Here is a 14143-nt window from a genome sequence, read left to right as displayed (position 1 = left end):
CAAACCTTGAACACAAGGCTTTTAGAAGATATTGTACGTCAGAGGGCCTGCAATTATCTCTCTCACAGAACTACTGAGGGCTGGGCCAAGAGTGCAGCAGCCCATTGAGCTTAATGAAAGTGCCACAAGCATGCCCGACACTCCCCAACCAGTTTTCGAGTGCCCAGTGACAAAGTACATGGTCATTCAGTCTGGCACCATGCAGGACATGGTTGCCATCTCTTGCAGTACCCAGGTAGCACACTGACTCTGTTCCAGCCCATGCCCATTGATCTGCTGCATTGTGCAGCACACGTCCCGAACTTGATGGGAAAGGAAAGTGAGCTCATGGACATATGGATGGTGTCCTCACTTCAGCTTCCAAAGTCAAATTGGTATCAAACACTACAAGGCAGTATTGGTAACTAGAAATGTTTCCATAAATAAAGTTATGGCGGTTTTTAATAAGGATCTTGCTGCATAGATATTTTCCTGCTACTTGGTTGACCAGGCCTCAGATTCCAGAGGGCATATTGAAATATGGCTCCAATTATATTTTTTCCACAAATCAGCTGCAACTATTACGGATTCAACGACATACATAAAGTATTAACTTGCATGGATCCATGTAAAAACAAACCAATGCCACAAGATGCAGCATGTGCTGATAGCAAATCTCTACCTACCTTGATTGCACATTATTGCAGATCTCAAACTGTATTACTTTTGAAAATAAGAGATATGAAGATAAATTACTGTCATCAAGGCTCTTTGAATGTAAAACAAACATAAAAACTCATGATTTTAGTTTGAATCCTTTTAACAATTGTCAAAACCCAGGGTGCAAAACATAAAAAGACTGATAGTCGAAAAATCCTACCTTCTTCGTCATAGTTAGACATGTCGTCTGCTATCATCGTACTGAAGTCTAAAAGAAGATTCCACGTATCTTTGGGTATGGATCTTTTATGATGTTCCTAAAAATAAATTATTTTTAGCCCAAAACATAAACAGGAAGACAATTAACTTGTAAGTCCCGATTACAATCTGACCAACAATGAACGGCACAGCAAAACAAATTTAAACACGTTTACAAGGATCACATTTACAAAAGGAGTCATTTTGAAACAATTTATTTCCTACTGCATGCTAAGATGTTTGGTAGAGATTCAATAGGTAACAACTACAATTATACAAAACAAATATTAGCTACTACATCTCAGTGGTTTATATTGCCAGCACCCTGCTCCCTACACTATACTAATAAATTCAGGAATATTAGAACTCATATTGACTAAATAATACATCTTTGGCAATAATAGTGGATTTGGCCGGTGAAGGGGTTACAAATTTGAAATCACTGCTGCTAGACCCAGGACTACTTTGTGTTTTTAACAGTTATAACAATAGTAAGAAAACCGCATTAATACAATACCAATGGATGAAAATGGATTACCTTTGATTTTTAGAAGCACAGAGAGTGAGAGGGGTGGACAAGGAGCAACGATCAACATCAAACGGTGAGATGGTGTCTGAAAAGAAGTATGTGAGCTCCGTGGAGATGTAGACAAGGGGAATAGTAGCACGCCCAAGAGTAGAGTAGTGGTTAGTCTGCTATCCTTCTATACAGGGTGCGAGACTGCAAGTTTAGAGCAACTGGTGGAGGTCTTGTGTCACAGAGAAGAGCCTGTATGATCACAGTGACAGCCAACAGCTTTAATGTTGCAGGCTTGAGAGGCTAATACATATGAGCCTGCAAGTGTAGAGCAATAGAGGAAATAATTCTAACTTCAGAGGCATGTTCCTCTACAGCAACATAATGAGCAGAAGCTGCTCTGTAGTCAACTGCTTGAGCTTGCACGACTAGAGATGGCTTTTTTGGCCATTGGTATGAGTAACATAGAATAATAACAAATCACAGGAAACCGAGGGTAGTGCACAATATTCTGATAGTGACTAAACTTGCCGTAACTGTTCAGCACCTTGCTAGCTGAGATAATCAGCCCTTGGCATTTGCATAGGTAATTCACACTATCACAAGGATGAGGTGATCAACAAAGGACTACAAAAAAAAGCCTGTGCACCTCTTGGAACGAGTGACATGTAATGTAAGTAAATATGTAAATATGCATTTATTAAGCACAAACTGTCACTCCGCGAGGAGCATCCTGGTGGTAATGAATCGAGGAAGAGGAGGGTCCAATGGGGATTCCGCATGAGATCTGTTTAGATTAACAAAGCAGTGGACATCGGGAATATTATATATCCATGTTTGAAGTGCCTTCCTAAAAAGGGGTTCCGATTCCTGTAGTCTTAAATTGATCGGAAGTGCGTTCCAGGGTTTAGACCCCAGGAAGGCAGCAGTTTTACCTCCCTTTGTGGTTCGTTTAAAGGTGGGTGGTCTCAGGAGATTGGCTGTGGATGATCTGAGAGTCCTGATGGTGGTATAAGGGGAGAATCGTGCTGAGAGGTACCTAGGTCCTGCCCTGCGCATGGCTCTATGGGTAATTAAAAGAATCTTAAAGAGGATTCTCTTATGCATTGGAAGTCAATGCAGGGTTTTAAGCGCAGCGGAGGCAGATGCTCTGCGTGGGAGTCTCAGAACAAGGCGCGCTGCAGCGTTTTGGACCACTTGTAGTCTTTTTATTGTAGTTTTATTAGCCCCTGCAAAGAGGCTATTGCAGTAATCCAAGCGCGAGAGAATTAAGGCCACTACTACTGATTTCTTCGCCGCAAATGGGATCAGATCAAAGAATTTCTTTAATGATCTTATTAAGCTAATGCAGGTCCCTGCTGTGGATAACGCGTGAGGGAGAAAAGACAGTGCGGAATCAAATTGGACACCTAGGTTTGACCATATCTGGGGGGGGGGGGGGGGGGGGGGGCATATAAATATTGAATAACAGAGGGCTTAAAGAGGAGCCCTGAGGGACTCCTGTTATGATTTTCTCTGTTGAAAGAAAGGGGCCTAAGGATACGGTTTGTCTACGGTTGGTTAAGAATGATTTAATCCATTCTAAAGCGGTGCCTGAGATGCCGCCGCGTTCGAGTCTCTTCAAGAGGATGTCGTGTGAGATAGTATCGAACGCGGCCGATAGATCAAGTAAAATCAGGACTGCTTTCCTACCCCGTCTGCTAGAGTTTTTAATGCCTCCGTGACCTCCAGAAGGGCAGATTCTGTTGAGTGCCTAGGACGGAAGCCTGATTGTTGAAAATGAAGAATATTAGCAGATTCAATGAATCTTGAGAGTTCTTTATACACAAATTTCTCCGTGATTTTACCCAGTACAGGGAGCAGTGAAATGGGCCGGATATTAGAAAGAACCGAGGAATCAATATTCTGCTTCTTTTTGAGAGGTTTGACCAGGGCGAGCTTCGAATCGTCTGGAACAATACGCGTACTTAGTGAGGAGTTGACAATTTGATTTATAACCGGGTTGACTTTGTCAATAAGTTTGTGTAGGATCATGGGGGGGCAAGCGTCTAATGAGGATCCTGATTTGCAGGTCATGATGGTCTCAAAGGTTAATTCAAGTGGTACAGGTTTAAAGGTCGTGATACAGTGAGCGGCGTGGCAGGGGGCAGAGTCTCTGGACTCTGTTAGTAGGGGTAGTAGGAAAATTCTTTTGAATTCTGAGAATCTTGTCTTCAAAGTAATTTGAAATGTCATTGCACAGGGTTTGTGAGGGGGGTAGCTCTTTCTGTAATCCTTTAGGATTAGTAAAGGATTTTATAATCTTAAAGATTGCCTTTTGGTCTAGATTCGTCTCCATTATTTCCTTAGTAGTATTCTTTTTTTGCAATTTTAATATGGTCATGATAGAGTTTCCTGCTTTTTTTGTAAGCTATTCTCTCATCGCAGTTATATGACCTTTTCCATTTGCGTTCTTGTTGCTTACACTGGCAATGCTTGGATGCTCAATCAAGTGTAAACCATGGTGCCTTCTGAGTTTTTGTTTTCTTTGTCATGTTTCTCTAATGGAGCTAGGTCATTGCATACGGTTGAGAGCCAGGTTTGGAGACAGCACGAGTCTCGCTCGGGGTTTCCTGTTAAATCCGGTATACATGTCTGTGCATAGGTAGTTAGCTTAGGATCATTCATTAATTTGGCTCATTGGCGTCTGGGTTTGGAGTCGGGGGGAGGTGGATCCGACCACCCTTTGTGCGAAATCCCAATTGTGAGTGGAATCAAAGAATGATCTGACCAGATCAGCGGGATAGGGGGGTTCACCGTGAGTGCAGCAAAATTGGAACAGACCCCATCAAGAATATGACCCGCCTGATGGGTTGGGAGCTCTACAAGTTGTTTAAAAGTAAAGAGGTCTATAGTTTGAAGAAAATTGTCTGCTCCTGGTGAGCATCTAGATTCCAAATGGGCATTGAAATCACCAAGCATCGTAAAGTTAGCGTATCTGAGAAGTAGCTGGCTTAAGGAGTCTCCCAGCGAGTCTGTAAAGGTGGAACTTTGCCCTGGAGGCCGATAAATCAAGACACCTGAAAATGACAATGAAGCATCAAGGGAGATACAGAAGCCTAAGCTTTCAGCACCCTTAATGGAGACAAGGTCCAAGGTGGAGCAAGACAGTGAATCGCGTAGAATGATGGCCAGGCCACCACCTCTGCCATCTAATCTATCCTTCCTATGAATTTTGTAATTAGATGGGAGTGCAATGGCTATATCCGGATTGCACCACTCTTTCAGCCAAGATTCTGTAATAAATAAAAAAATCGAGTTGCTGATCCAGTATTAAGTCCCTAACATCTTGACAATGTTTGCTGAGTGATCTAGCATTAATTAGGCCTCCTTGCATCGTGGCTTTGTGTGTTGTGATAGGTAGACTTATCTTATTTATTAGTATGGTTGGGCCTAGGAGAAAATCATGTCTGGACTTATAGCAGGAACAGCCCCCTCATAATTTTTCCGGGGCAACTTGACACTTGCGTCTCGTCGTTGAACATTTTTAATTCCTCAGAACTGTATACCCACTTTGGCTGTACTCTGGCAGCATTCCCGGCCCTTGTCATGTCTTTGGCGCGGACGGGCGCAGACGGGTTTGCTTTTGGCGCGCCTTCGGCATGCCGGCGGCGCGCCCGCTGCGCGCGTCCGGCCCAGCATGAATTAAAATAGCTGGCCGGGCGCGGGAGGGGCTCGGTTCCGGTCTCGCAACCGGAAATACTCAAGCGAGGTGGTGATTGGCCGCAAGAAAGGGGTGTCCGCTTCCCTCCAATCAAACGGCTAGAAGCCGGCGTTGGACCGCGGAAGCAGAGACTGCACACAGAATTCAATCAGGTGAGTCAATCCACATACAGTTTTCTTTTTTAAACAACCAACCCCCGCTCTGCAATAGCACAACTCCCAGGATGGCCCAGTACTGTATTAAAACAGAGTAGCAGATAAAAGCACAATGGCGATAAAAAAAAAAACACAGGACAGGGCCCACAGTTAAATGAGCGAAAATCAGGGAATTCCTTACGGCGCTGAGATGAGATGCTCGCGACCGTGACTTTCCCCTTCGTATTCCGCCATCAGTTTGGATGTGTTAGCTTTTATGATTGAATTGGAAAAAGCGTCCACTTACTACAGATGTCACGGCAAAGATAGCATAAAGTTTAGCTCAATCTAGCAACATATATTCCTGCATGGTTAATTTCTGAATCTTCATTTGCTTATGAAGGTTCAGCTCCTTATCTCAAACCACTCGAGTGCTTAGCTTGATTTCCTTTGGATTTCGTCTGTCTTGTTTTGCTTTGGGTTCTGATCACTACACACATTTCATAAACTAGCACTTTTAGATTCATCCTTACTTTGTGGTTCAGCTTCACCACTAGCCACTTTAATACATTTCCTGCTTTTTGCTATTCTTTTTGTAGTTGTTCAACCCTCCTCGGTTAATAGGTTTGAAGCCTTTTCCTCCATTCCAAATACTTCACTACAGTTGTCACTACCTCATGGCAGCAAAGGAAAGCATTTCTTTAGCCCTTTTGGCCGGCTCATTATTTCTTCTATTACTGCCTTGATTAAACCCTGCTATAAGTAGTCCAAAAGACTCAGGGCAGCCAGGATCATTATTAATATGGTTATCTGTATGAGCCGAGATTTGTTTGAGTTGTTTCACAGCTTTCAGTCAATTAATAGAGTGGGTCATTTTAACTTCCAACTCTTTGCATAGTTGGAACACATTTCATTGGATAAAAGTAATTCATTCCAACACAGTAGTCGTGAGGTATGGTTGAATGGTCTGTTTCCCTATTGATGTTATTTGAGTATATCCATTTCAGTATTCTGTAAAACTGGTAACAGCAATCTTTTAGCCTGTATTTATTATGAATTTATACAAGATACACAAATCTGGTCTACTAATTGGGCTTGTATTGGTAAATTGTGTTTCAGTCATTGAAAATTGAGAGTATCTACCATGCGTGCATCTTGAAAGGCACATTATGTCAATACAATGCGAAAAAGCCCTCTGGATTGATGTCATCTTTCCATGGGTGGAGAGTTTTTTTTTTTTTTTACAGTTGAATTCTACCAGACTACCAGCAGCTGACTGGTTTGCAAAGACTTCTTGGGGACATTTAGAAAGCCTCCCTGGGAATGTATTTTGCCCATTGCTTACCATTGGCTTTGCGTTTTGTAACTCACAGTTGCTTGCTTTCTATTTGCTGGCCTTATTTGTTTTAGGCAGTCCAGTAGGTCTTTGTCCCTCCTGTGGAGCATAGCCTGTTTACTGTATTCTTCCATGAGTACTCGCTTTCTGTAAACAGGCTGTTACATTTTGCTCTAGTCACATTTGCTGTGTAATCAAAGACAGAGGTCAAATGTCAGGCTCTGTCTTTCGAGGGAGCTTGGTGTTTACTTTTCTTTCTCCGACTTTAAAGTGAGAGGATTTATGTGACAATCAAGCTGGGTAGTAGGGTGTACTGGAGGAAGGCTGAACAAAGTTATTTTACTCTAGTACACAACAAAATCTAAATGTCTGTAAATGAACCGTGCAACTATTTCAGAATATATCAGAACTAGGAAAGCACTACAGAAGCACATTTTTAAAAATAATTCTGAAGTATGCTGGAAACAAATATTTTGATACGATTAATCACTATGTGATGCCATTTCCACACATTATCGTTTATGCACTATATTGTTTTATCAGTAAAACTATAACGTCTGTGCAAATATAATGGTCGCAAGTGAGACCTACTGGCTTTGCCAATGCTTGCTTTAAATTTAAAAAAAACATCCCATAAAAAAATATTTTAAAAAAGACTACTCTGCTCTCTTTGGATACACAATACCTTTTAATAAAAAAAATAAAAATAGAACAGTATCTTCACTTAACACAATTAATTTTTTTAAACATGCTTAGGTGCAACTGTTGGCATACCACACAACATTCTCTTCTCAGTCTGGCACATCTATTCTCCCATTTCTATTTAATGCATCTTCATAAATGACTATACTTATTTCTATTTTATCTTTGTATCTGGATTATGATCACATCTTCAGTTTTATTAAAGTTGCACTGATTAAACCCATACATAACAAGATATAAATAGCCTGATCAACCATATAAACAAGTTTGCCTACTTAAACAGTATTCATTTTTCATCAGAGATTCCTAAACACCTAGTGTCTTATTTGTTAATAAAGTGGCTGTGCGTATTCCTACAAAACCCATAGCTTTAATAATTATAAAGTGACAGTCACCCATTGTCAACCATTACTTATGCATCAAAACCTGCTCAACTATTTCCTTTAATTGCAGTAAAAAAAATGTATTCAGCTAAATGCAGTTATATCTCTACAACAAAGAAGGTGACTGCGTTCCATGATGTAAATCAGTACTAATTGACATTCATCAAAAACTGTCAAATACCTACGGGGAGTTGTGTGGTGTAAATAAATGCTTATTGGCTACTCCTTCACCTTACAGGGGTGTTGAGTTTATTGGTTTAAATCTACAACTGACAGAAGCCACAAAACCACTCCTGCAGGTAAGTAATGTTCTGTAATACACTGACCAGCTGAACTGAGTGATCAATATTTAAGAAACCCACTTGAAAGTGGACTTATTAGCATTTTTGCAATGGATCAAAGGGAGCACACATTATGCAAGCAGACCTACATTTAGGTATACAAATAAAAGTGTTGGATGGAATGCTTGAATTAATCTCAGCCATTGCTAATTACTCAGGCCGCATCCCAATCCATCGTTATGTTGCACACCAGGTCACTTCAGTTTGGACTCTGCTCTATGCAAATCAGTCTTGAGCCTGCTCCTACTGGAATAGTACATCCAAAATGGCCATGCCAGGTCCTCCCTGAACCGGAACACGCAACCCAGGACCATTTTCACTCTAGTTATGGGCTCATCAGTCGGGTACAGCTAAGTTCCAGTGACACAGTGTGCACAGGACCCACGTCTGGGCATACCCATCCAACTTAGGGCGACATACTAAATTACACACAAAAACTACATTTAGAACACAGTTTGATGGCTGGGAATTCTCCAAAGGTCCCTATAACAAAAACCAAGAAAAACGTCATCTTTACCATTTAGGAGGTCTCGCTACAGACCAGCTCTACTGTATGTTACAGACAGCATTTTAGTGCTACACACAGCCCTTACTTATGGTTAGATGTCTTTGTCAATCTCCGCTACCTACTATTAATTGGTGATTATCCTCACAATTCTTGGACAAACAGTTTGTTTGCTTTTGATTAGCTAGAGTGTAGGCTTCCACTGTTGACTGCACAGCACTACTTTTTCAGTTTCTTTCATTTCCTGTTTAGCAATTAATGGGACTGCATGTCTTGGTTTGCAGAGTGTGCCTGGGCTCTTTACTTTTATTCACAACCCGACTCACCCCATTTCTACACTCCCGTCCTTACACTAGATGCACATTAGTGGCATGCCAGGTGTTGGACGATAGTCTCGATGATGCCATGGATGTTTTCCTTACCTTGTCTCTCCCCTGACAACCTCCCCCTCAGTGCTCGTCCATGGAATGCCAAATGCCAGACGGGACCTTTGGTGAAATCCTGGATGTTGTCCCATTGTATTTTTACAGTGCTGCTCCTCTCCATTAAGATGGCCTCTATGAGCTTTCCCAATGCCAGCGGCTTTATATATAACCACCAATTGCAAAGGCAAAAGCAGCGAAGGACGTTAAAAGTTGAGCAAGCAATGAAAACATTGTTTTCTATAGTTTGGATGCATCTTTCAAGCATAGATGGGTTGCTGCTGGGGAGTGTGGAACCGGCCGGGTACACCAGTGATGACTGTGCGCCCATGCTGTCGCTGGTCGTGGGCTAAGTACTATGCAGTTTCACCAATAGATCTGGATAAGCCCTATCTACCCCAACGAGCCAGATGCCAGTCATAGCGGCTGTCAATGTGCAGTAAGACCTGGCTTGTTGTTTCATCTCTGCACCAGTATATGAGCTGCTTCTGACCTTTTCATGCTGGTCTACACCCGGGTGGCTTCACTTTCGCGCCATCCTTTGGGCCTGCTGTTTGGGCGCAGATGGTGCGGCGCCCTGTATAAGTGCTGCAGTTGATTCACCCCATTGGTGTCTCTCATGAAGTGGTGGTGCACCAAGATGGGGTTACAATCAGTTGCGTGAGCATGGACTACATCGTCTGAGGCCTACTCAGTTGGGATGTCCCCTGTCCTCATTCTGCCCTACGCATTCTGAGTGTCTGCCTTTATACCTATGAACATGGGCAAATCGGATGCGAAACAACAGTGCCTTACTTTTGAGGCAGTCATGATTGCCAGTGACATCCAATGACCAAATGCTGGAGAGTGATTCAACATTAAAGCGTTTCAGCTGGAGATGCGAACGAGCCTCTCGACCATGGATTACAAATTATATACCCTCACCAGATGCATGGATGACATGAAGGACTGAATGGATGAGCAACACCTGAGACTATCTGCTGTAGCAGCATATTTCTGATGTAGAGGATGCGCATATAAAGCAAGCAAAAACCATAGAGGAGCTGAAGGGGAGCTGCGTAGAGTACAATTGAAGGGGGAGGGCTTAGAAGCTAGGTCAAGGAGAAATAATGTCTGCATCCTTGGCATCCCTGAATCCACAACAATGTAGCACACAGAATGCCACATAGAATAAGCATTTGCAATGCAATCGGTCTCGCATTTGTAAAAGTTAGAGCTATTGGCGTTGTAAATGACAATGATTTTTACTTATGTTGTTCAATGTTACCTTTCTTTCTCAAATTTACACATTTAATATGTTTGCATATGTGATAACATTTAATAAGCACCAAAAGAGCATCAGACGTGCTGTGAAGGGTGTCTGGGAGGCCCGGACACCAGATGGAAACAACACACAAACGTACTGACACTGGGCAGAGGCGAGGATGTTGGGAGGGGTGTAGAAAATAGAAATGCAGAAAAACAGACTTTTTTTTTTGTTTTCCAACACAGCAGTGCCATCAAAAATGCAGTAGCAAGGAACAGGGTGGTTCGAGTGCCGGGAGTGGAGAGGAGAAGGCCTGCAGATGCATGGTTATGGAGTGCTAGAACTGAAATGAAGCAAGATCAAGCACAGTATCCAGTAACCACTGGAAGTCTCAGGAACGAAAAAGTGGCCTCACAACCTGTTACGAGTAACTCCTTAAGTATCAAATGACCTGTATGTACCCCACCTTCTGCATTATATGAATTGTGCTATATAGTTAGCCTCTGCTACACTCTATGGTGGTAAGTACAAATCTTGCTGCATAGGAGCATGGGCACTGGAATTATGCGCACTGGGAGGACCAAATTATGCAACAGGGTTGACTAAATTATACGGAAAGGGCCTTCCACAGTGCAACTCGTGTTTATTATCTCTTGATCCGTATGAGCAGGAAAGAGTTTTGTTCAAATCTGCATATTATGAACGCCGCCGTACCTCCGGGTTGACGGCATGGGGCTGTGTGATCAGATATGCATCCAAATGTGTTTTTCGCGGCCGGCCCGCTGGGTTGTAGGCTCTTTGCTGTGTACCGTACTGTTTCAAATAAAGGTTTTCAAAACTTTAAAAAAAAAAAAAAAAATCTGCATATTATGGATAATGTGGCAAATCGATAATTATGCAAAAAACACTGCAGCTGCAGAATCGCATTATTCCAGTGGCCCTGCGTAAGTGTCATGCGGTCCATAAAGCGCTCTTACACTTTGATCACGGCTGTAGTTGACACAGCTACGAACACACCACTTGCCTCCTGTTTTGATCTGGTTGGTTAAGACTGGTATCCCACAGGCCATCATGTTCATGAAGTAATGCAGATGTACCTTGGGCGAGTAAGAGGTGGTGGGTGCTGAATTAATTGATGTGGTTCGGACTGCTCTCATTAAGATGTGTACTTTGTGCAAGACACAGAGTTCAAAACCCTCATAACAGCAAATATCTTCTGCTACTGTACTCTTCCTAGAGAAGGAAGCTAAGAACAAAAAAAAAAAAAAAACACGCTTTCAAACAGAGAGGAAAAAATATGTCCTGGCAGGGAAGAGTCAAACAAGCAGTCAAACTGGGCACTGAAAAAAATATGTGAAACGACCCCCAGAGCATCCAGGGTTAGAGGGAATGAGGCAGCACAGAATGAGATGCTCGTCGTGTTCTGGATACTAGGGAGATGGTTTGTATTTCGTGCACAGATGCTCTGAAGCACGCTGTGAGAATGCGCAAAGCCCCACCGAGATGAAGGAGCATGAGGCGCTGCCTTTGCCTCACCTGGCATTTACACCGTAGTAGAGAAAAGCCCTGTGATCACCCGGGGGAGAGGTGGCACATAGCGCAGCCTCCCACTTACTCTGCGGGACGGTAGTGCAGATGGGGGCTGGCTTCGCCTGCGTCGGCTTAACAGCAGCATCACTGCTAGTTGGGGCCACTCAGAGGAGGGTTCTCAAGTGGCGCTGCTGGACTACAACCCACAGCTAAAGCTCTTCATTGGTGATTTGGGCTTGCGAGGATGGTGGGGGGTTGAGGGGGAGGCCAGCGGGAGATTCCTTTGTCTGCAAGCGCCGGTTCCGCAAAGTTAGAAACGGATACTCTGACCGGCTGACCATGCACAAGTCAGTAGAGACTCGGGAGCGGGCGCAGTGAATGCATTACGGTTGGTGAAGTGAGAAAAACGTATTAACAAAAGTGCTTGCAACAGGTTTATCACCTGTGCAGCGTGACGTGCAGTTAGACGCCAGGGCCGGTTTGCGGAAGCGGTACAGAAGGTCGCGTCTGCAACACCAGCTATGAAAAAGTCAGTAACATAACAGCACTCACAAACTGTAAATAGAACATACAAAGCAAGAACACATGTAACAGGGGCAGTCCTCATGGGAGGTTACAACAGGAGAAAGGAAGTTACTAAGGAGGGACTGCTAAACAAATTAACCAATGAAAAAAAAGCATTTCCAAAATACAGGTCAAATGAGCCATTAAAAATACATTGGTGGTAGATGAGTGGCGCTTGAAGCTCAATCTGAATACAGCAGGTCTCGAAAAAAATAGCGCATGCGCTGCCTGGGCAAGACCTAACTACTGCTTCTAACTCAGCTTAGCGTGCATCGTGTCTCCAAGTCCATTGTTATTGAGTGGACGCACCAGTCCTTAGCTTTTCAGCCGATTCCTGGTGCACCTCTGAGGCCAGTCATTGTTGAGTTTTTATACTACAGGGACAGGGATAAGGTGTTCCTTTGGCTCGTGAGGCAAAAAGATTTGCCATGAGTGAATGCGCCTTATCTTTTTTCCTGATGTTACACAAACTGTGAAAGAAGCTTACAGAAAGTTTCTTCCGGTTAAAAAGAAACTATGGGAGCGTGACATCACGTATGCCATGCTATATCCAGCTAAATTGCGTTTTTCCTGGAAAGGGAAACTGAACATCTTCACCAAAAACCCTGCAGCATTTGCCTTCTTGCTAAAATGCCCATTGTTGATTCCGGTTATACTTTGTCCTTTTGTTTACAAGGTTTGGGGGTATCACTAGGAGTTTGAGTCCTGGTGTGAGGGGGGGGTGGGAGGGTGGGGGGGGGGGGGGGGGGGAGTGGTTGAATGGGTTGTTCAATATTACAACAGATCCATGCAGCACTTTGGCATGGGGTTGGCACTCAAAATCGTATTAGTACTGTTTTTCCTTTATTTTATGGTGCACACACATAACCACTATGGACAGGTAATACGATTTGTCCCTTAGAATGGCTGAGGTCTTAAAAAATCCCGAAACGTATGACCGGTTCTTGCCTACCTCAACCACCATAAGGTTGATATAATGTGTTTGCAGGAGACACATTTGTTGCCCTGTAGGGAACAGAGGTTCCTTACTTCTTGGGGCCTCACCAGTACTTTTACTCTTATTCCTCCTATTCTATAGAAGTTGCCATCATTGTACGAAAGCAGGTACCATTTCGTCACCTTAAGACACTAGTGGATCTCGAAGGTCGAGATTTATTGGTACAGCAACTGATTGAGACTACGCACGTTGCATTTGTGAATACATATGGTCCCAATGTGGATGGCCCTGACTTTTTTCAATCGGTGCTCAAGCAATGCTTGTCCATTGACCCTTGCACAATTATCGGGGGAGGGGGCATGGGGAACCATTATCTTGTCCTGTATATTGAGCTGGACTGTTAGGGCCGCCATGAGAGACGGGTCATCAGGGCTGTGCGGCTTTTCTAGACGCTATGATGCAATTTGACCTCTCTGACCTGTGGGGCTCGCTGTATGGCCAGACTCTGGAATACTTCCATCTTCAACAGTGCATGACGCCTGTTCATGACTCGATTTCTGGGTGATATCGCAGGATGTGGTGGAGTGGACGGAGAGTATCCGGCATCTACCCAGAATGTTGCATGACCACTCCCCGGTGGTATTAAAAATAGCTATAGGCCAAATGTGTGCTCTCCTACTTGAATTTCAAAATGAGGCTGATGGGGAAGTGAACTTTCTGAGTAAACATTCCCAGGCTCGGAAATGTGGGTAGGGTGAAAGGCCGGGCACACTCTGGCTGTATTGATTAAGCCTAAGTGGGCTGCTAATCACGTTCATAAGGTAACTACCTCTGTGGGACCCATGACATTTGACCCGGCGAATATCCAAAAGGAATTTGTCACTTTTCACCAGCAGTTATACATATCGCTGTCGTTGGTGACTCCC

General features: G+C 43.4%; 1 protein-coding gene across 2 annotated transcripts in view; it reads right to left on the bottom strand.

Annotated features, from left to right (window-relative positions):
• DCUN1D1 (defective in cullin neddylation 1 domain containing 1) overlaps positions 1-14143 on the bottom strand; it is a 113701-nt gene that overhangs the window by 25693 nt on the left and 73865 nt on the right. For both annotated transcript variants that reach the window (XM_085635360.1, XM_085635361.1), the window contains exon 6: positions 860-956. In XM_085635360.1, the coding sequence (XP_085491486.1) occupies positions 860-956 (97 nt within the window). The remainder of the gene's footprint in view (positions 1-859; positions 957-14143) is intronic.

This window comes from Triturus cristatus, chromosome 11 (assembly GCF_964204655.1).
Source record: "Triturus cristatus chromosome 11, aTriCri1.1, whole genome shotgun sequence".
Taxonomy (NCBI): Eukaryota; Metazoa; Chordata; class Amphibia; order Caudata; family Salamandridae; genus Triturus; species Triturus cristatus.
Note: the sequence above shows the minus strand (reverse complement) of the source record. Positions and strands in the feature narration are given on the sequence as shown.